The sequence below is a fragment of the Zonotrichia leucophrys genome, chromosome 3, assembly GCF_028769735.1.
Source record: "Zonotrichia leucophrys gambelii isolate GWCS_2022_RI chromosome 3, RI_Zleu_2.0, whole genome shotgun sequence".
In the NCBI taxonomy this organism is placed as follows: Eukaryota; Metazoa; Chordata; class Aves; order Passeriformes; family Passerellidae; genus Zonotrichia; species Zonotrichia leucophrys.
Window position 1 is genome coordinate 78,200,015 of NC_088172.1, and position 22,676 is coordinate 78,222,690.

The 22,676-nt window shown below is 45.6% G+C and overlaps 1 protein-coding gene across 2 annotated transcripts in view; it reads right to left on the bottom strand.

The window, feature by feature from the left end:
• LOC135445832 (uncharacterized) overlaps positions 1 to 22,676 on the bottom strand; it is a 60,333-nt gene that overhangs the window by 30,556 nt on the left and 7,101 nt on the right. For both annotated transcript variants that reach the window (XM_064708926.1, XM_064708925.1), the window contains exons 2-3: positions 10,468 to 10,543; positions 8,720 to 9,210 (exon numbers count right to left, since the gene is read on the bottom strand). In XM_064708926.1, coding sequence (XP_064564996.1) covers positions 8,720 to 9,210; positions 10,468 to 10,543 — 567 coding nt within the window. The remainder of the gene's footprint in view (positions 1 to 8,719; positions 9,211 to 10,467; positions 10,544 to 22,676) is intronic.

Sequence of the window (22,676 nt, forward strand, 5' to 3'; positions counted from 1 at the left end):
ACTCATGGGCAGTGTCCCATGGGAGACTGCTGGGTACAAAGCACACCTGTGTCACCTCTCAGACACCAGTGCCCAGCCATACTGGCAAGGAAGGTGTTCTGCTTCACAGACACAGAGCTAAGCAAAGCCAAGCTCTTTGTTTTCCATTCCTTGCTACCATCCCTTCTGTTTAGTGCTTTGAACAATTCTATACCCATCTGAATTCTAAGCAACAGCAGCCCCTGTTATCTTGTGGCTGCTGAATTCTAAGAGAATTCAACACTTAGTGGTAGTAAAGTAGGAACAAAGAGAAAAAAACAATCTAATCTATCTCTACTGCTTATTTCAGTTTCTTAACCTATATAACAGTCAGAAGAGCAAGCAGAAAACTGCCACCACCATCATATGCCCTCTGGACTATATGAGGAATAACCAGATTGTTTCTAAATAGCCATTCACCCTCTCCAGTTTCCTCAAGGCACTTCACTGGCCATCCAAAGAGCTAAATTGTAAGTCTCTCTCTTTTCAGGAGTCGCTACCACAAGCAAAAGATGGAACTTATTACGCCTGAAGAGAGATCCATTCACCTGCAGACCAAACACAGCCTGGGCAGTGACAGCATATGGTGGAGCCACCCGCAGACTCCTTCTCTCCCCAGGCAAGGATGAGATATTTGTATCACAGTGAGCCACACGCTGAGGGAGGAGTGGGCAGGGACAGGTATCTGGCCAACTCAACAGCCACACTGGGACCCAGCCCAGGCAGCCCCTCCAGCCCAGACACATCAAGGCTGGGGGAGGTGAGGACAACCCAGTGCTACTGCAGAAGAAAAGAGCACTGCAGAGAAAGTCCTGACCTTCACTTCAAGCAGCATCTCCAAGCTGGTGCTGTTGAAATATATACATAGGTTGCAGCAAAACTTCTTAATCTGTCAGGCTCTTGAGATTACTTGGGCTGAACTCAGGGACTGGGAAACAACATGCCAACATTATCCTCCTACACAGTACTGTGTCAAAACAAGAAAAAAAAATATCCTTCAGAAAACCTTATTTGAAAAGGACCAGAAGTCAACACAAAGAGACAGAACAGTGATATGCTGCAGGATGGCCACCCTTGGGGATCCAATCCAGCACCCACACTCTGACTGCTGCTCACACCACATCCAATCACATTTTAACCAGTTGTATTGTTGCTGCAGTTAGGAGCTCCTGGTTTTGCTGAGTGATGTTTCCTGTGGCCAGCTGGCAGCCCATCATAAAACACAGCTAGCAGATATGGGAGACTGGGCTCTTCCTTCTATTAGTTCAGTAGGAATGATTCTATGTGGTGCTTCGAGGGCAAAATGCTAGAGGTCAAAACCCCAACCTTGTCCATTCACATGCAGAGCTTCTGGTAGATGTTTTCAGGTGGAAGTGCTTTACCTCCTTCCCAATTTGCTCCTCCCAGGCCTACCTAACCATCAGAATCAGACCAAGAGTTCAAGTCCTACACAGCATCACTCAGGACTTCTCCCTGAGTCACATCCCAAGGCCACATGCCAGTGGTGCCATATGCCCATTTGATCTCCTCTCTTTGGACTGCAGCCAAAGACTCAGCTCTAGTCTAATACCTTCTTACCAGGCTTTAGAGCTTTGAGGAAAAAAAAGAAAGACAGCAGGGTTGGGAAGGTAGCCAGCAAGCCTGCCAATCTAAATGATAAGCCCTTGGCTTGAACCTCAGGCTCAATTTTCTGCCACTAGTGCCAGGTGCTATTATTGTCCCTTTGGGAATCTTAATACAACAAAAATACTCTCTCTACCTCTGTCTCTGCCATTCTTAACCTTCCTATTCCACAGATCTCTGCTGCTTCTCAAACTTCAGCCACATCAAATTTCCTTCCCTCATCTTCCTTTTGCTCAACCAAGCTCTCTGGTACTATCCAAATGGCCCTGACCAACCTAATTCCTGCTCTTTCTCATGATTCACAGTAGCACCTCAAGGAACCACGTTTCAGATGTCTCAGCATATATTCTAGCTATTGGCTCACCCTCCCTTGGTAGTCCAGATGGATATATTCACCAGCATGCAAGCTTTCAGGAAAAGGCAGCAAAATTACACAGTCACATAGCCCAGGAAAAAGAGACCGATAAGTACTTCCAGACAGCAGCTCATTTGTCCACCTCCCTCCTGAACTGTTGTCCCTTTGCACATGTTACAAAAACAGAACAAAAATGCAGTGAGACAAAACAAGGAAGGAAAACATCAAGGGAGAAGAACAGAAGCATTTGGCTCTAGGAATGGACTACACATTCTGTGCCAGGGCTCACACAACAGTGGAAGAGGTGCAAAGAGAGGCATGTGCTCAGAATGAAGGTCTGCTAGCAGCACACCCGAGAGGTGAACACAGTATCAACAGACACCATGGAGTGGACTTGCACTAAAATTAATTCTGTGTTTCAACAATGCACAGAGAACAGAGATCCTCATGGAGAAGCTGTTGGCATACAGGCTGTGTAACTTCCAGAGGGCCTTTGCAACCTCAGCCATTCTGTGAGAATGCTCTAATCTCTGGTACACTGGTCGATGCCAAGACTTTAGGAACAGGACTAGGTTATCCTGCCTGCCTTGCCTTTGGCATTTACAAGCTGGCAGCAAGATGAACCTTACCTTCAGTAAAAAGACAAAGTCAACTTACTTGCCTCTTCCAGGAGGAAATCATTATGCTTTTTAAGAAGCAGCTAGGCCAAGTTGTACATGGGTTACTCCTCTCTTACATTCCGATTCATCCAGCTGCAGCTGCACACAGGCACTTCCTAATGTTTTTGCATGAATTAGATAACCATCCAGGGAACACTTATGAGACACAGAGACAGAGGTATCTGCTGCCTGGCAGAGTCATAATCACCTCCTTGGGGCTAGGTGGAGTTCCTCATGATTTCCCCTGCTACTGAGTCTCTCTCCACCTCCCAGACAGCATGTTTTTCCCCCACAGTCAGACTACAGATGATGTCAGCAAACTGAACATCAGCTAGCCAGCACTGAGACAGTCTTTACAACAGAGATCAAACCACTGGAGAACATCTCAGCTCCTCCAAAGATGCAAAGAACAAGACACCCCATCTCCCACTCATATGTCTGGAGTCCCAGAGCCCCCCACCATGGAACTACATCCTCACAGGCAAGCAGACCAGACAATGCCATTGATCACGTTCAGCCCCAAATTCCCTCACGTTAAGACTGCCTTGCAGTAGCCACACAGAGCATTTGTTTGCTGGCCACTTCACTGCCAAATGCTGTCAGGGTTGAGATAGACAGGCACTTCTGTGCTGGAAGAACAGCTGCTGCAGCATATTTCTGGGGGTGAAAAATTAAAGCAAATTTGCAGGAGGTTACCAGAAGCAGAATTTCTCATGCTCTACTGATGCAACCAGTTTCTGCAACACTTTCTTTACTATGTTGCTTCAACAAGCCCACAGACAAAGAACTGCTATGGCCCAACTTCCCACACCTGAGAGACAAGTTCTGGCACTGGGCCCCTTAAGAATTATGCTCAGCACAGGTCCCTGAACTCCACTCAGTCACTCTGGAGAGTGAGGCCCAGGGCAGAGACTGTGCTGAAACTACCACCAGCACCAGCAGTAGATTTTCCAGCACCCTCTTGCAGCACAAAGCAGCTCAGATGGGCAAACAGATGGTAACAATTCTGCAAAGGCCTGGATTCAAACAGGAGGCCAAGAGGTGAAAAGGACTCACGAGCTCACACGTGGAAGCTATCTGGAAGCTATTTGTCAAGTCCTGGAGAGACAGGCAAGGGCAAAACCCAGCTGTGCTAAGGATATGGCAAGCTCACCCTGGAGCCATTAACAGCCCAAAGCCTGGACCCCAGTGCACCAGGGTCACACACTGGGGCCTTGGTCATGTGTGGTGAGTGCTGTTCTGCGGCCTCTGTGCAACCAGTATGGACACAAAGGAAGTTTTCAGGGCTGATCACCCCACCAATAGTTCAGTCCAACCAAAATTCCAGTACTGAAATATACAGCAGAAGGAAGATAGTCTTGATATCACACAGCTAAGCCCAAATTAGGATTCTCATCAGGCATTTTATCCAGGCCATTCCAGTGCCAAGTCAAGACGAAGAGCCACTCATATGTCTTGCACTGAAACTAGTCACCCACCAAAGGGGGTGCAGAGCCTGCAATGAACAATTCAAATGTTAGCCTAAGATACATTTTTCTCTTCTCAGATAGCCTCTTTCATCCTAGCATCTCATTGCATTTCAAAGAATGCATTAAGCCTCCAAAAGAAAATGGTATTGACGCTCCATAGAGGAAGCCAAATAAAGAGCAGCTGAGATCACTTGGCTTGTTCAGCCTGAAGAAGAGGAGACTGAAAGGACGCCTCATTGCAGTCTACAACTTCCTCATGAGGGGAACCAGAGAGGCAGGCACGGCTCTCCTCTTTGTGGTGATAGTGACAGGACCCAAGGAAATGGCCTGAAGCTGTGTCTGGAGAGACTTGGGTTGGGTATAAGAAAAGGTTCTTCACCCAGAGAGTAGGTGGGCACTGTAAGAGGCTCCCCAGGTTAGTGGCCATGGCACCAACCCTGCCAAGATTCAAAAAGCAATTGGACAACACTCTCAGGCATATGGTGTGATTCTTGGTGCTGTGCAGGGCCAGGATTTGAAGTTGTGGGTCTTTTCCAACTCAAGATACTCCATGAATTTCTGATTCTGTCTGTTCATACAAGCAGGCAAACCACAGCAGAAAGCTCTGAGCAAGACATGAAACCTACCTAATCATTTTGCAGCATACCTGGAATTAAACCCATGTACCCAAACTCTTTGCCTTGTACTTCAAAATTATGCTTTTCATATCAGGCGCCTACCCACACAAAGAATTTGGACTGCTTGTTGTACCACCCCAAAGCTGCTGTCCCCCCAGGTGATCTCTCTCCCTGCAAATGCTACGCTCTGACTTCACAAGCTTCTTTAAGTAGATTTCAAAGGTGCTCCTGGCAGTCCCACTGAATAGCACAGGAGGATCCTTTACTTCCTCTCTGTTTACACAACATGCCAAGACCAATTAATCCCCTGGGAATGAGCTCAGCAGCTCCAAGAAGTCTTTGTGACACCCTAGACTTCCTTGTGCCTCAGGTGAACCTGGAGCCTTCAACTTTGAACCCAAGGATGTCCCTGCTCTCCCTGACCTTGTGCTCTCAGCATCGCCAAAAAAGCCAGATATGCTGAAGTGGCAGCAGCCATGCAGGGTGGCAGCAGGCTTCATTAAAGAGCAAGTGGTTGGCAGCAGGGCCAGCATGCAATGATGTGTCTGCCCAGGGACCATGATCAAGGGGTGCTGAGAGAGGGCATTCACTGCAGGAAAGTGAGTGTCTGCACAAGCCAGGGCATTTCTGCCCAATTAAGGAAAGAATAGAAGTCTTCTGAGCTCATTTTCTAAGCCTTTGGAGAAGTGAAGAAAAGCGTGCATTGAAATGTCCTCGCTCGGCATCAACAGGGAGACACTGGGTGGCCAGCCGACCAGCCAGGGTGGCAAATGCATCTGCCAACAGTCCAGACTCATGTCTGGGACACAGAAGGGCTGAATCACTGTACCCTGTGAAGCTGGAAAGGCATATCCTGGCATCTAACCAAAACAGGGCTTTTTAAACCTGCTCCTGGTACAGCCTTCCCTGCTGCAGGAGGCTGAACTGAAAGGCATGGATGATGGAGATTTCCATTTATTAACATGGTAAGAAAGAACAGCAATTCCCTAACTTCTTTAAAGCACTCTGATTGCCACCAACCCACCTGTCTCCCAAATTTGCTCCTCTTTTTTACCAAAAGGCACCAAATCACTGGAATACAGGGAGACATTTGGATATCACTTGCCATCAACTCATGGGAGGAAGACATCCCAACACAGACCCACTCCACACCTCAACCCCCTGGACCAACATTCCATCATCATCCAACATAAACAGAATTTGATGCAAAGCACTTGGCATCTCTTCATCCACCCCTGAGTTACCCATACCACCTCACACCCCCAAAGTGTCTTCTTATCGCACAGCACATTTGCTTCAGGCACAAATTCATCTTGCCTGATACTCTGTCATCTGTCAGCTGCTCAGAGCAGCAGGGATGGGAAGTAAGGCTCAGGGATAAGAGTGAAAGCCACATCTACTGCTCAAATAAAAAAAGTCTAGCTGATAAACTTTTCAGCTGTGTTCTCATGGGCAAGCATATGATAGCAAGGATAAGAATCACAAAGCAAGAAAAGCATGATGTTTAGAGCCCAGATGATGCCTTAGAGTAGCCTGTTTAATATTAACATTCCTCATATGCATCATTTACCTGACTAAGAAACACAGGATGCCACACACTGCCCAGGCAGTTAATAAGAGCCATTTTTGTCAGAAAATGGAAACAGACAAAAAACAAACACCCTGGTCCCATTTCATAAGTGGGAAATGGGGGGCCTGAATTTTCATAGGAGAAATAAGTACAGGTAGCAAGCAAAGACTCATCATAAAGCTTCAAGATGTTACTGGCTGAAAGTTAACCAATTAGAGCTATAAAAATAATACAAATGACCAAATAAAATATTCAGGCTGCGTATCACTGTGCATGTGTGTGTCATGTCATGTTGTGCCCTCAGTGCACTTTCTGTCAAATTAAATCCCCCAGCTGACTATCCTTTCTTTATAACATGGATCCCACAACCATGGAATGTTAATGACATCCACAGTAAAAATGTTATTTAAAAAACACACTGCCACTTCCACTCCAGGTTTCAACTTCTTTTGCAAAAATCTTTGCCACAATTAATCCAGAAGTGTAGAGAGCAAATGGACAAGGAAGCCAATTATTCTCACAAGGTTTTCCCAAAAAACCAACAGTTTGGAAAGCTCGTTTAAATTAGCCCCTAACCTTTATCAATACACTCCTGAAGACAGTGCTGAAAGATGCTTAAAGGAGAGCAGGCTATGCCTGGCATCTAAATCAGAGCCATCACCTGGGCCAAAAGAAACATTTTCTCATTTACTTATGTGCGCTCTGAAAAACTAGAAGGCTGGGCACAGGCTTAGCAGCTTTCTTCTTCTCTCGTAAGGATGTGAGACTAATTAAAGTCTGTCAGTATCAGTAGAAGATTTGGGTGATGTGAAATGCAAGACTGGGCCTTTTGAATGTTCTGTGAGCAGAAACTTGGCTAGAAGGTTGAAAAGGGGGTGAGGAAAACTGTACTGAAAGCACAAGTCTCTGCATTATGTATTCATGGGAGGTATGCTGCCAGCAGGACTGAGAAAAACCAACAATGTAATAGGGAAATAGAAATCTCACTTTTAGGGTTCTTAGAAAATAAATGCACAGTCCTTTCTTTTAGTGGGTCCATCTTATAAGCTTTAAGGAATCGTTGCAAGCAAGGTTAAAACTAGTACGTCCAACAAACCAGAGGCAGTGAAATTCTTTCCTAATGAGAGGAAATTCAGAACTGAAAATAATTGTTTTTAACTTACTGCAATGTACCAGGGCCAGCAGATGTCTGCAGATATCCTTTTAAGCTGACACTACACCAGTGCAAATAGAAAAATAATGAAGAGACATGAAATACTAACTCTACAGCAAGGCCTTTTGAAAGAGAGGCGCCAGATGGGAACTGCACAGGGCAGCCTGCCCCATTTCCCAGGCTCTGCAGAGACAAGGCAAACTTCTAGCATTTCCACACCTCAGTCCAAGGCCAAACTAAAGTCCTGCAAAATCAAGAGTAACTGCATCTACAGCAAAATGTAAGCAGTTTGTGAAATGTTAAGAAGGCAAAAAGCTCTCTTTTACATGGCTATAAAACTCCTAGGAGGCATAAAGAGATCTAGGCCCAAGGAGTTCAACAAGTGTGGAAATTTCTATCATCATCAAGTTGACAACCCCTTTCAGCAAAGGCTCTTTTTATAAATGCTAAGCAATTAATTTATTTTGGAGTAAGTGACATAGGTCAGATCATGGAAGCAGTGGTAACTCGATGAAAGCAAATGCCAGCGATTTTGTTCCTGTGCCATGCAGTGAACTGGACAGTACAAGTGCTGCCTTCCTCCTGGGGTAGCAAGAGAACAGCCCAAGCATGGCAGGAGCCACTCAAGCAGCAGTGCCTTTACCTCTCAGGAGGGCTATCTACACTTACCCCAATTTATCCTAGACAGACAGCAGAAGTACCCTGAAAGTGTGCCCCAAAGACACAACCACAAGAACCAACCCTATGAATTTACTGAACCTCACCTGTAGCCCCACATTTCTCTTCACAGAGAAAAGCAAGGCACAATTCTTCCCAAGAATGTGAAACCTAGAAATATTCTCAGAACATCAAAGAAAGAAAACACAATTACTACCATTTGCTGTACCTGTGTTTGTACAAAAGCAGAATGCAATATGGAGATTGTTTACCTAAAACCATAGTGTTTTGTTCCCTTCGCCTATCAGGGCCAAGAGTGTGTGTGTCAGGACTGTCAAGCGACAGTCACAAGATTTGGTGCAGTGTGTGAAAAGTTGAGTGCTTAGCAGATTCAGTTTTAGATGTATAAAATAGTATAATATAATGTAATAAAGTAATTAATTAGCCTTCTGATATCCATAAAGTCCTCCTCATCATTCCTCCTTCATCAAGGCCCTCACAGCACCACTACACTTGCCTCAATAACCCATTTCTGTCTTTGCTTACCAATCCTTTTTCTCAAGCAATGCTGCTTTCCTCCCATGAAGCTCTGCCTTACCTGCTGCATTTTTTCCAGGTCAAGGCTGGGCCTGCTGACCTTATCCCCATATCCCTGTCGGTGTCTCTTACAAGGCATGACCTGCTCAAGGCCCGCCCCGACGCTGGTGAAGATCAGAGGTGCGGAGGCCGGGCTGCGCACCAGGGGCTGCAGTCTCTTGGGAGGGGAGGCACTGAACAGCACGGGGCTGGGGCTGGCCTGGAAGCCGTCGCCCCGCTCTGCCACGGGCCGGAAGGACATGGCGCACAAGTTCTTCACTTCCTCGTCGCTGGAGGAGGCGTTGTTGCCGTCGCCGCAGCAGGTGAGCCGGCTGACCTGCGACCACTTGCGCTTCTCCGCCGCAAACTCCCGGTTGATGCGCTCCAGCTCCTCCTCCGAGCTGTGCCGGTCAAGGCTGGCGTGGAAGAGGGCCCGAACCTTGCAGCACTGGCTCTCCTGGTTCTGGAGCTGGTTGGTGGCCAGAGGAGTCAGGGCACAATTCCGTCTTCTCTCTGGTGGGAAGAGATTGAGAAGTGGAAGAGCACATCTGGGTCCCACAGCCTATGTAAAACGGGCGTGTTTCCTCCTGACCTGCTGTTTTCATCTCCTCCCAAGTAAACTTCTGAGCTGTTTCCCCACCTTCTCTTCTCCAGATAAAACACCCCCCAGCTGAATGCTTCCCTTTGGAAGTTTAAAGACTTTTTTTCAGACCAGACTGCTAGATGTCATCCCCTTTCAAATCATCACCTGGAAGTCTAGTTCCAGAGAAAGAACACAGATCTGTCACCCACCTCACATCCTCAAGGTGAAGACACGAGCTTACAAATGTGTTGCTAGGCACTTGCGTCTAGCCAAAAATATTAATTTCTAGTGACCAGTTCTCAGGGCAGAAGAGCCAAGTTAGGCTATCCTAAGCGTCACATTTTTGACTCAAATAAATGAGATCTGGTTTCTGGAAATAAAAGTCCTCTATTACAAGACTTGTCACACAAGAGAGCCTGTCTTCAGTCACAAGCTAGGCATGCTTTATCTCTTCTGCTGAGCTCTTTTAATGCTAAGCATATGGAGCAGGGATCTGAATTCTAACAGGACATGTCCTGTGCGTCAGGAATTGAACTTCTGCTTCCTCTGCATAAGAATCTGCTTGAACCTGGGCACCAGGGCATACACTAATGGCAAACTTAGCATAACTTAAGAGGTGCATTTACTACAGATTTCACCTGCAGCTCGAAGCTACTTCATATCAAGTCCAAAAACAACAGCAGAGCACCTATATCTTCTCTATCAAAGACTCTCACTAGATGCAAGAATATAGCTGCACAATACCAACAGTCTAGGAGGAAGGGAGAGAGATAATCAAATAATGAGTCCAGGGAAATGAATAAACTGAAGGTTAAAACTCAAAATAGCCAGGATGAGGAAACCCAGAACAAAGATGATCCAAGTGCAAAAGCATGGAATAGAAGATAAAAATTTTGTCCCAGCTCTGCTGCTGGCACAATTGTAGATCATCTCTGCCCCATGTCTCAGCACTGGGACTTTAACACATGGTTAACAATGTCTGTTTCTGGTGATAAAAATGCAACTGCAGCATCTGATAACACCAGCCTCTCCCTGTGAGGTCCCAAATGCTTCAAAGGTGACTGATTTAATGCATCTGTTTGTGGTACATTGGGGACTGGGAAGGAGGCACTTGCAAGAGTACGAATGAAAAGAAAAACTGACTTCAGCCGTAGTATCCCAGGATCCTTCTATCTTCATCCCTTTACCTCTGTCGATCTGAGCAAGTTCCTGGTTCTCTCCCTCGGAGTCATCGCTGTCCTCATCACTTGGGGGATAGGAGATCTAGGGGACAAGGAGAAAGAAAAGGCTTCATCATGAACACTGAATATTGCTGCCCAAGCCACTTCCCCCACCCTCCCCCTCTCATATCCTGGAGGGAGCCACCCTACCTAACCACACACACCCAGCCATGGCACCTTCCTGTGTGCACATCCTCATCTCCCAGCCCCAACCTCCCATCATACCCTCTTACTTTCAGCAACACAGAACACACAAACTACTGCTGCTTCCACCACAAGAGCTGCACTGCCAGCTCTTTCCCAAGTACAATGAACATATCCTGCCTTTCACTTCCCAGACATGTAGCTTACAACCATCATGGCCTACCACATCCACATCACGTGGATAACCGAATCTCCAAAATCGCCACTGCCGAGATAGAGACACATCCTGTCAACAGCACTTGCAAGGCACCCACAAATGGAAGTGGCACATTAGCTTTGGCCATCCTGTGTATGTACCCACACTTCCCCCTTGAAGTTCACACACAATCCACCACAGAACAGACACATCTTGCTTTTCTACAGGCCAACCCTGAGGTATTTAATAGAAATAAAAGAAACATGATATCACAGAAACACAGACAATACTGTTAAGCTGTCCCCTCCAGGAGATAACTTACAGTACTACTGAACACCTTTGAATGCTCTAAGATTAACAACAACTCACATGTTTTGTCAATATCAAGACTTTTCAGGAACATCTGCTCTGTGTCAGCCAATGGACTACAAGCCACTTACTCAAAACATGTCTAACACTGAACAAACCTGCTAGCTGCCTCTTGAGAGGACTGAGAGATCTGAAACCAAGCTTTTATAGGTCAGATAGATCACACTGTCTCTGCGTTTCCTACACAGAGGAAATCCTACCTACCTTGCTACTAAAGTGACTTTTGTTCAGCTGCAAAGAGCCTACCTGGAAGTTATTAGATCAAACCATTGAGCTACACAGCTTAGTATGTGTCTCTGGCAACAGCCACAACCAAATGAGTCAAAGGAAAATGCAATACTTAAAAGAAACCTTTATAAGAAACAGTTCTGGAATAACATGATCACGGCAAGATGAACTCCACTATTCCTTACACCTTTTTATTCAGAACAACAAACATGGCCATCATTCTTAGCTGCCTCAAAATACTTGCTCACAACAGAATCCAGCGGAAATACGTTTCCAAAGGTTACATGCTATGCTTCCATTTTACACCTTTGATGTGCTGTGCTTGACTTTTACAAAGAGGAGGCAAGCACAGAGCCACGACACTGATTTGGACCCATTTTACCTTCACCACCCTGGGGAGATGTCTTTATAGTGTTTCAGCCACCCAGAGACACCACAGAGCAGCTACACTTACCTATGTGAGAGAAACAATAATAGTTGACAAAATCTGATTGATCCTGAATTTGACAGCTATTAAATCAACACACCTATTTTGTGACCATCCTCCAGGACTGTGTTTGTTGCATTTTGTTCCCCACAAAAGCATGCAGACACCTTTTCCCCCCCTCCTTCTTTAAAGCTACCTTTTGCCACTCTATATTTACATTGCCCTTTGAGAAAACAAACTATCTTTTCCCTTCTTGTTAGTCTTTAAACTACATTCTCAACAGTGAAAAGATGAATCAGGCAAGTCAGATTTCAGATTTATACCCACTGCAGATATTCCTGAAGTAAACACAGGACGTTGTTTTTCCTTCTACAACTACAATTTTCTTGTAAGCATTCACACACATGCATCATTTAATAAAGGCAGCTGGCACTGAGGAACACTGCCAAACACAGAGACTTCCAGTTGTCCCCAGAGCAGGTATAATACCTTGTTTGTACCATGGCAGTTCACAGAGGGGACAGCTGACACTGAGGTGCCATTGTGTGGCTGCTGTACAGACAGACAGAGGTCCTGTCTCCCTTAGAAAAGCTAAGGCTCCCATTCTAACTGGAGAGGTACTGACCTTAGGCTGTGGCTCATTCCCACATAAAAACCTTTCATTTGGACGTGGCAGGGTTTTCAGTGAGGTTTAGCAGCTCTGTGTGGGAAACCTAGCAGCTCCAGTTTCTGTACAAAGTGAATGAATGTCAGTACACGGCATGGCACTGCTTCCAAAAAAAAGCCAATGACATCTAGCACATGCAGGTCAAACAGCCACTGCACAATGTCACTGGCTTGAGATACTGAAGATAGGAGGTGGATTTGAGTCAATGACTGACATTTGAAGTCTCTGTCTACCAGTCTTGGACTTCCAAAATATTCACTCTTTCCTGTGCCAGTGAAATTTTGTCAGCCCTTGGCCTCATATAGGTAACTCTCCTGTACTGAGCCCTCCCCAGTCCCTGGGGGAATCAAAGACCAATTCCCTTGTGAGTTGCCTTAAACACTTTGCTAAAGGCTTTCTTCAGAGCACATGAAAGAAAAATCTTTCAAACAAGAGACTCTAGCTTTCATGTCCCCCAACAGAGAACCATCATTCATAGGAGGCTAACCATAAGTCTTGCAGAGCTGAAATTTTTTTACCTGAAACTCCTTGCCACAATACCTCACACAGGCAAAGATTAATGGAAGACCAAAAAAAAAAAAGGATTCTCTGTCAGTTTGGATAACAAGACTTTCCAAAAACAAAAGATCTATGAAATCAAAGACTAATGCTCTGACTAGCTGAAGATAAATACTCTCTCCCTTGACTCTTCCCAGGCTTTAACAGTACCCTGTCCTAAACATTCAAAAACATTTCACTAAACACAGCAGTACTGTGTTCAGGCCTCCAGCCTCCCCTATATTAGCCACAGATTTACTTTCGTCCAAGGCAGTACAGCCCCACTTTCCTCAGAAATTCAGAATTGTGGCACTATTGTAGCAGAAAATTGGAAAACTTCATGTCAAAAGTCCCACCAGATCATGGCTTCATTCAGAGCACATCAATTGCAGAATGGATAGATTGAAAGACACCTCTTGGTATCACATAGTCCAAGCTCCTGCTCAAGCTGGAGCAACTAGAAAAGTTGCCAGGACTGTGCACAACACACTTTCTGCCTTGACATGCGTAATTGAAGAGAATAGAAAAAAAATCTTCAATTCACATAAATGTGTGAATGTTTACAAGCTATGGCACAAAAGAAGCCAAAAACCAAAGGACAGGAGGCCATTCACCCTTCAGTTTTTCTTCAGTAAATGCATCAGCAATCAGCCTCCTGTTGATGAGGATGACTCAGTGCTACACTTGGGACCTACAGCTCTGGCACCTGGCAAGCCTTCAGTCAGGATAAGGACTCCTTCTGTTCCAGACAGAAACAAACTAACTTCCCCATCCATTTCATTTCCCATCCATCTCTAGTAAGGAAATATGGCTTGCTGTAAAATAACCAGATGGTATTTAAGGAAAACTTAAGAGTAAAGCTTACACTTTTGAGGGAATTTTAAAATGAAAGACAAACTAGGAGATAAAAGAAAAAAACTAGAGACAGAAAAATGTGTATTTCTGATCACACTGCTGCTTGTCAACTGAGTAATAAACTGCAGTTGAAATTGCACAGGTCTTAAAGGATGACATCACCCTCAAAGTCTAAAGCTCTGAAATACATCAGACAATTAAAAAGTCCCACTATGTTAAAGTGGAGTTCCTCTTGGTTTGGCTTCCAGAAGAGAAATTATCCTGCTATCATACAATCAAAAGCAATGATATTAAGAATCATCTGTGAGCTTACAAAGGATAAGAAATCTCACTTCTAAGGCAGACTAAAACTCTCCCACCAGGCTCTACTTAAAGGCTCCTAAAAACCTAAAACACCAACAGCATGGTTTGGTGCAGCAGAGGTATATTCATGAGGAAGAGATAATACAAAGATACAACTGACCACAGGCAACCCCTTGTTCCCAGCTTGAATGAAGAATGCCCACAGGCTGGAGGGCATCATTCCCTATCTCCCTCTGGGAGCAGGGGAGGGAGGGAAGGAGGGAGTTTACCTCCAGGGAGATGGTTTCCCTGGCAGAGGCCAACACTGCCTGTGCTGTACATACAAGGCTGTTTGTGACCCAGGTTTGCTCACTTCAGGCTGACCACTGCTGGGAATCTCTGCAACTAAGTGAAGTCCCTTCCAAGAGCCCTGGAAAGAGACTTCACTAAGTTGGTCTCACACCCTGGTTCCTGGCACACAACCAGAAAGCAATGGATGAGCTCAGCAATGACTACTGGTGTCTCTGTGATGGGGAACTGATTTCCACTTCTTCAGACTTCACACTGGAGAAATGAAACCAGTAACCACCTCCCCCCTGCCACACTGCCTACAGAACAGCTGCTACAGACATGGGCAACCTACAGCACAGGCCTCTGCTGCTGGCTCTTCTCCATTTCCACTTGGATTTAGCAAAAACACTTCACCAAATTTCCCTTGTGATATTTTTCCAGGTCAACAACTGGTACAGTTGCCATGGGACACTGCCTGATCTTGAATGAGGGAGGTGCCATCCTACCAATTATAAGAGACTTTGAATCAGAGAGTTGGAAAACAAGGTAGATGATGAGACACTGAAAGGCAGTTTTGAGCCACGGAACATTAGGAAGAAGGAAGGAATGAGTCAAACAGATCTTCAAATTAACGTGTAACTCCTTTCCCAAGACCTCCTTTGATTTTCAGAGATATTCAGTGATTATCGGGGAGAATTTATGCCAGTACATCAGGTTGGCTCTCTCCTCAAGAAAAGTTCAGTTCAATCTTCAAACATCCACACGTGAGATGTGACTGCCCAGGTTATACCTGGGATCCCTCAATAGATAAACTCACAGCAAGAACCATCCTGGTTTGGAACAGCTTTTCTAGAATATTTTTTCCATGTTACCATGTTCCTTGTTAATGTTCACAGTAGGTCTGCCTTCAAACTCTATTCACCATTTCCTTGCAAATGGCTATAGACAAACCCAGGGCTCACAACCCTTGAACATGGTCCTGACAGAGCAGCTGTTGGGTAAATGAAAGCTGGGATGGGCCAGTGGGACACGGCACTCCCTGAGGCCCTTGTTTTCTGAGTCCTACTATGCCAAGTACAGCAAAACTCCTGTTGTAGGAATGCCAGCTTCTGCATGGGCCTGGAGTGTATTAATTGTCAGTGGTTTCACAGATGTGAGGGAAGCAGAGAGTCACTCCAGGTAGCCAAATCTGCAATGCTTTAACAATACAATTATTATTTTTGTTCAGTGCTTACCATTCTCATACACTGCCAAACATGGTCACTGGCAACTCTCAGGATGCAAATGGTGGCAGTCATTAATCAAAGAATATGGAAAGCAAGCTTCTGTTCTGAGGAGCAATGACTGAGCTGCATTTCCAGAAGCATGGGCTTAAACAGGGTTACCTAGACCTTGAAAGGAAAGCACAAGGCTTACAGAGAACAGTGAGGATATGAGTGGTGCATGGATGTGAGGAGCTCATGCTTAGTCCTCTTACCATCTTAAATCCTCTCCCTCATCCACCTGCACTTTAACAAAAACATAGGTGTGTCTTGACCATACTGTCTACAACTTCTGGAAAGAGTGGCACCTGTGGACAGATCTGACTAGAACTGAAGCAGAGATACACTACCCTCGTGCTGGGCATCCTCATCTGCAAGCAGAGTAAACTAGAGGACTCCATGCAGTGGGGCTGGCTTCAGCCCTGGAAAAGGGTTCTTGTTTTGACTGGTCAAAACATGGCTCAGGCCAACACAGCTGACCCTCTGCACTCTCTCATCTGCCCCACATCAGTTCTTTTTGCAGCAGTCAGAGTGTGCAAAATCTTTCCCTGTTCTTCTTTTCAAAATCTTCCCCAGTTCTTCCCAGAGCTCAGCTGAGATGATTTTGCAGGAGAAGACTAAAGATAAAAACACCAGAGGATTTACAAAATAGAAACCAACCAACCAACCCAAGAAACCCAGCAAGTCCTGATGCTTCATCATTAATCCAGAAAAGTATGCTTACACCACCAGTGAGCCTATGGTGCTCGAACACTTGGAGTGCACAGGCACCATAAACTAGATACCCCCTGTTCCCCAGTCCCAGGGTTGGGAATACAGCTGATGCCTGCAACTGAGACTCCTATCCATCCAGGGTCTGTTCTCAGGAACTCTGGGCAAACAGTGTTACAAGAATAAAACTAAGATCATGCTTTTAAATTCCACCCAAAATAGAAATAATTACTTGCAAACAGATTAGAATAGACTTTGTTCTACCAATGGCATAGGCACCCATAAAGAGGCACACACTCCTCCCATCAGGCATCACACTTCTGTGCCAGCAAAAGACACAAAAGGAATGCTAGCAATTAAAAAATTAGTCTTTAAAAGGCCTCCTAGGCAAAATCCACTCAGACTCTGTTCCTTACCACACAAAATACTCCAAATCTGAAAGAACATTATTGAGTTTATTTATCCTCAAAGACACTATGAGAACAAGAATCTCTCTGATTAAACAGAGCTGCGGTCATGTTTGGAACCACGGTTTCAATGTTATAAATTTCACTTGTTAAAAATAGAGATAAAACAAAGTCACTACAGCCCTCACTCAGCAGGTGGATGGGGTCTAGTAACAAAGGTGTTACCACGGAAATAGAGTCTTTAATCCTTCAATTTCCTTCTTGACTTCCCAGACCACTGTGTTCCAAAGTAAGACCACTTCTGCAGCATGGGAGTCAGGGAAATGGTGCAGCTCCATGCTGTGATATGAGTCACTCCTTCTGGTAGCAAGAACTTTCACAAAATTCTCAAACCATCCTTATGTTGTTAGCTTAAGAGGCTAGTTAAGGTTTATAGCTCTGCTGCAAGTGACAGAAACCATACACTCCTCCAGCTCCACTTGTACCTGCACATAAAGCTCCCAGGTGTGCCACTTCCCTGTAAGTGTCCCACCAATCTCCTACACTCCTCCCACACTCAGCTTCTGCTCCTCACACATACCCAGCCAGCCTGGCCCCAGGTGGCAGTCACCTGCATGTGACAGAACCACACTATGAGTTTCTCAACAGCACTGTTACTCTACTTATAGCTTTGCTGCTGCAATGAAAAGAGCTGTGGCTAATTCCTAAACAAGTTTCAAGGAGTCTCATGAGGGATGGCATTCACCTGTTAGGCTTTTTCATCCTGTGAGGGGAGACAACATAGCTCAGATGAGAAGTAACAAAGAACCATATCAGAAAGAAGCAGCAACAGAGTTGTGATGCAAAGAGATCCCTTTGCAAAGGAGAACCACTCCCTGACAGCTCTCAGCTCGGAGCCCGGGCAATCCCTGGCTCACCCCCGGCAGGAGCAGTGTTATTCAGCAGTGCTGACACCACAAAGCACAGCAATCCAGGAAGACAAAAAGGACCCGAAGGATTAAAGACCTTCTTCACAGGGCCTCATCCACGCTGCACTGAGATAAAGTGACTTAGCTCCATCTGTAATTTACAGCCCATTTGCTGCTAAACCTCAGTTCCAAGTAGTGAGCTTAAAAGCAACGCTATTTATCAGAGGCTTAAAACCCTCTCAGACATAAGAGGAAGACAGTACAAGGGACACCTAGAACTGGAGAGGCACCTCTAATAGCTGATCTTATCTGTAATGCATTTGCTCAGGGAGGGAGGATGGGAGCTGGCTGCTCACACCAGTGCCAGCCATTCCTGCCTTGGCCACAGGGATTTAAACACAGCCCTCCCGAGTGACAGCCCACCCCACCAGCCTAGCCCAGTTACTACTGCTGTGATGGGGAAAGGTTTCTTTGCACAGGCCAGCTTCTCAGGCAGTTTTCAGCAGCTCCTCAGCATTCCATGAGTGCCCTCAACCAGGGAAGCACGGCTGACAGCAGCTGGCATAAACAACACATCTGGTAACAGTTTCTCCATTCCCTACTCAAAAGACTCAGAGGGCAAGTGCCTTTGCCCTGAGAGACTTCCTTAGCTGAGGAGAAGCTGCTTGTGTTGGGAGACCTCACTCGACACTCACCTCTGCTCAGCCATAAAGAACTACATTAGCCACATTTGCAAACACAAGGAACAATGCCTTACAGTCAGGCTGGAAAATACATTTGGAGCACATGAGACATTTCAGGCTTCTCCTCCCCTTAAAACCTCACATTAACCCCTCTGAGTGCAAGCAGATGAGAGCTGTTTCATCTCTGAGGATTTACACCAAACTTCTGGTGTTTTATCAGAGAGCAAACCAGAAGGTTAATCCTTTCAGACCAGGTCTTTGATCCGTCTGGTCAGGCACCTTCAAAGTAAGAGTTAGGAACATGTCATAACTTGTAATGTCTCTCACTGCACCAGATCCTTTCCTGGTAAATATTTTGGGATTCCAAGTGGTTCCTAGTTGGGAAAATCTGACAAATGGGCTGTCAAATCATCCCACACATAGAGGATGACCTAGAAAAGAAGACTGAATATTCACATTCTCTTTTCTCCAAAATACAGCACAGAAGGCACAAAATTACATTAGTATGAGGTAGGTCCTAAACAAATAACAGGTGATAATTTGGCAGTGTGTAGTTAAGGTGTGAAATACTGGATGTTCTGCATCTAAATACCTCTACACAGATTTGGTGGTGTAAAATGAACAGGTTTAGGCAGAAGAAACTTATTGGATTACTAATGCAGGAGGATAGGCTATTGGGGGAAACTGTAGGTCTAATATGGGATGGATGCTCCCAAATCCCATTTATGGAAGTGGGACACAGAGCACCATGGAATTACTTGCAATGTCACAAGGCAAGGGGGACACAGAGCAAAGTGGGACAGTGTCCTGCCAGGTCCAACTCACCCCACCACAGAGTGCTCCTGAGACAGTGTCCCAGCACCACATACTGAATTAGCATTCCCACATATCAGTTCAGGGGCAAGATAGGAAAAGCTGCACTGCACTGCAGCCCTCTGCAAAATACCATTGAGGGGTTTCCCAAAAATGACTGGCTCTGTCCAAGCCAGAACAAAAAGGGTTCTCTGAGAACAAAAAAATCTATACGTGGAAGCTGCTGATTTTTCAAGCCTCTAAATTATTTCAGTTTATAGACTTCACACCAAGTATCTCTGTTCTTTCCTCTTAATTAGCCTTTGCCATAGAACTTTATTCCTTTGGAATAACCAACTCATAGAAATAAAGAAAAAACTATATTAAAAAAAAAAAACCCACACAAGAATAGTCTGGCTGCAGACAACTGTCTGGAATAACCACTTAGCTTTGTGTGTAATAACTGGGTGACAGGATATGGAAGGATTATTTTATATTTTTCCAGCTTACATCCAGACACACTCTTAGCAAACTGGAGAACTTAGCTGCCTGTCTGGCACCTTTCCTTAAGATGGGAAATTCCCCATTCAACCAAAGGAAATTTTATTCTCATCTTATGTCCATATAGAGCTTGGTAGATTGTGTTATGCCAAGAAGTAAGGACATCAGTTAAATAAAAACCAGCATGCATCATGGAAACAATGTGACTCTGTTAGGAAGGAGTAAGATGAGACAGATTGCTGAAGAAAACAGGTGTGAAGGGGTAGGATCTTTGTGCTATCAGCAACTCAAATCAACTGATCTCCTGGCTCAAAAACAGGTTTGTAGCCCAGACAAATCAATTAATCAGCTACCAAGCAAAAGTATATATCCCTAATACCTAGTGATATATATCAGAAACGAAGGCCTGCCTACTCTCATTGTGGACATTTATGAATATTGAGGTATTTGGACATCTCACAAATACCAGGCATCTCCCATCCTTTCATAAGTCTGAATTTAGATAAGGACCATCTACCTGAAGTCAGGCAACAAACCTCAGGTGAACCTATTCATGAAACAGGAGACATGACTAACAAAAGCCTCCTCTGGAGACCTAAATGCAGGCATTGGTTTCCTTTTCCTCCTTAGAAAGCATTTCAAGCCCTGAACTCAGAGTTCTTCTCATGTGGCCTGATGCTGGAGCTAGGATGGGGAGGTGAATCCAGGCAAAGCTGCAGAGGCCTTTTCTCAGCTGTGCTTGCTGGGCACAAGGACCAACCAAGCCAGCCACGCAGTTTGAGGGAGGCAACCCACAACCTCCCAGGTATCCCTATGCCATGGGTATCCCTATGCCTTAGGGACACCTCCCCAGGTTTCATCCATCTCCTGGCTCACAACACTCATCCAAAGGGTGCACGCCAGACACACAGACATTGATCTGCTCCCAGCACCACAGCTCAGGCCTGGGCAAGCTGCAGTTCTCTGCAGCAGGCTGAGCCTGGGTGATGAGCTGCCTGAAGAAAAGGGCTGGGGGAGGAGAGGGCTGGAAACAAAGAAATAAGGGGCTGGTCCACATCAGCTGCTTTGGGCAGCACTCACAGAATCTTCTTTAGGCTTTTAGCCCCTGCCACCCTTAGATGACATTCTGTTGTGCTAACACAGAATACCTAAAAAGAATCAGGATTTGGATTACTGCACATGCCGCCATGTGGCAGCTTCAGTGCAAATGTACCAAGCAAGATACTTTCTTACATACAAGTCCAACAGGGAGTTTCCATAAGCATCCATGGTATTTCACCTTCCATGAAGCCAACAAGGATGCTCCAGAGAACTAATCATGTGAGTTCTTCACAAGTGTACTCTGTTGTGCCATTCCAATTCTGCTAGAGCTGCTCAACAGGACAACAACAAAAGTTCACCTGGCTGAGCACTTGGTGTGCTGCAGTGATTACAAAGGAGATTACAACAACAACAAAACAAAAGCAGACAAAAACAAACAAACAAAAAAACCCTCATCATCATGCAAGATCTGCTCCCTCTGCCTCAGCCAGCTCCCGAGATGTCCCAGCCTGAAAATGCCTGTCCTAGGGGAACTGAACCATCCAGTGTGACATATAGGCTGAGGTACACATGAATGCCAGGTCTGTGTCCAAACAGACCAGTCCATGGCAGAGAGGAGGTTATAATGGGCACAAAGAGCAATAAAATAGCGAGAGAGGGAAGAAATGCCTCGAGACACCCTGAGCTGTCCACCCACAAGGCGTGACCATGCCAAAACAGAAGAAACTGCATCCCCACAGCTTGGGGAGCCCTGTGCCCACAGTGGCATGGACACAGCTCTGCACAGGTCACACTGGGCCATGTGTCCCTTACATCAACTCCCAGGCCTGGGTCACAGCAGAGTTCGCTGCACAGGGAATGCTTTCAGTGCACATAAAGGTCAACTAATTGGCTTTTCTCTAAATCCTCGCCTGGGTGTTCCCGCTGAGCACTTGTGGGTGGTGCTGGTGCCTATTCACAAACAGCTTAGCGCTGGCTGCTGCCCACCGGTGGCAGGGGGACAAGGGGACCAGCAGGCGCTGCCCAGGGCCACGTCCAGCAGCTCCTGGGGGAGCACACAGCCCTGCACACACATACCTGCCGTGCCGGTTGCTAGGAAGAGCTGGATCACCCGGCAACCTGAATCCCACTCAACAGGAGAACAGGGGCTACAGATAAAGGCACGGGGGTGGGAGGGGCTGGCGCTGCCGACAATGTGTGTGGGAGTGTTATTTCCCGCTGAAAAGGGAATACAGCCCTTGGTTCCCATTCTGAGGGAGCCCAACAACACTGCTGTGACCCCAGGCATGCTTCAGGAACAGCCAGGGAAGCTGGCCAGGCTGACACATTACAGCAGAGCGGTGCCCTGCCCACCCACCACTCCACAGAACTCTCCTAAGCACATGCAAGCCTTGCTTTTTACTATTAAAAAAAAATGAACCCACTTTTTTGTGAAAGCCATATAATTAAAATAAATAATGACCCGGTTTTGCTTTCTGTCTTCACCTCAAATATGAGCTCTTTACGTGCTCAAGAAGACATTTAGCATCCCAAACAGTGCAACAAATTTGGAACTTGTAGGACAATGCATGACAGCAGGAAATTAAAAACTGCACTATCCAGCAAAGAAAAATAATCAGTTTTCACTGAAATCCCCAAATACATAGCACTGACTTTTCAGAATCTAGTTTTTCATTCAAATAAAAACCAAAAATTGGGAAATACAAGGAAAAGTAATGAGAGTTCTTTGTGCCTTTGGGAGGTGGACTTTTTTAAGCTACTCCATAGTTTCCTATCCATCATAAAGGCAGCTGAGAGAATGTCTCACACTACCTCAATTTCCACGAATACCCTATCATGCCGTATATGCAGCATCTGCAATTTGTCTGAAGTATC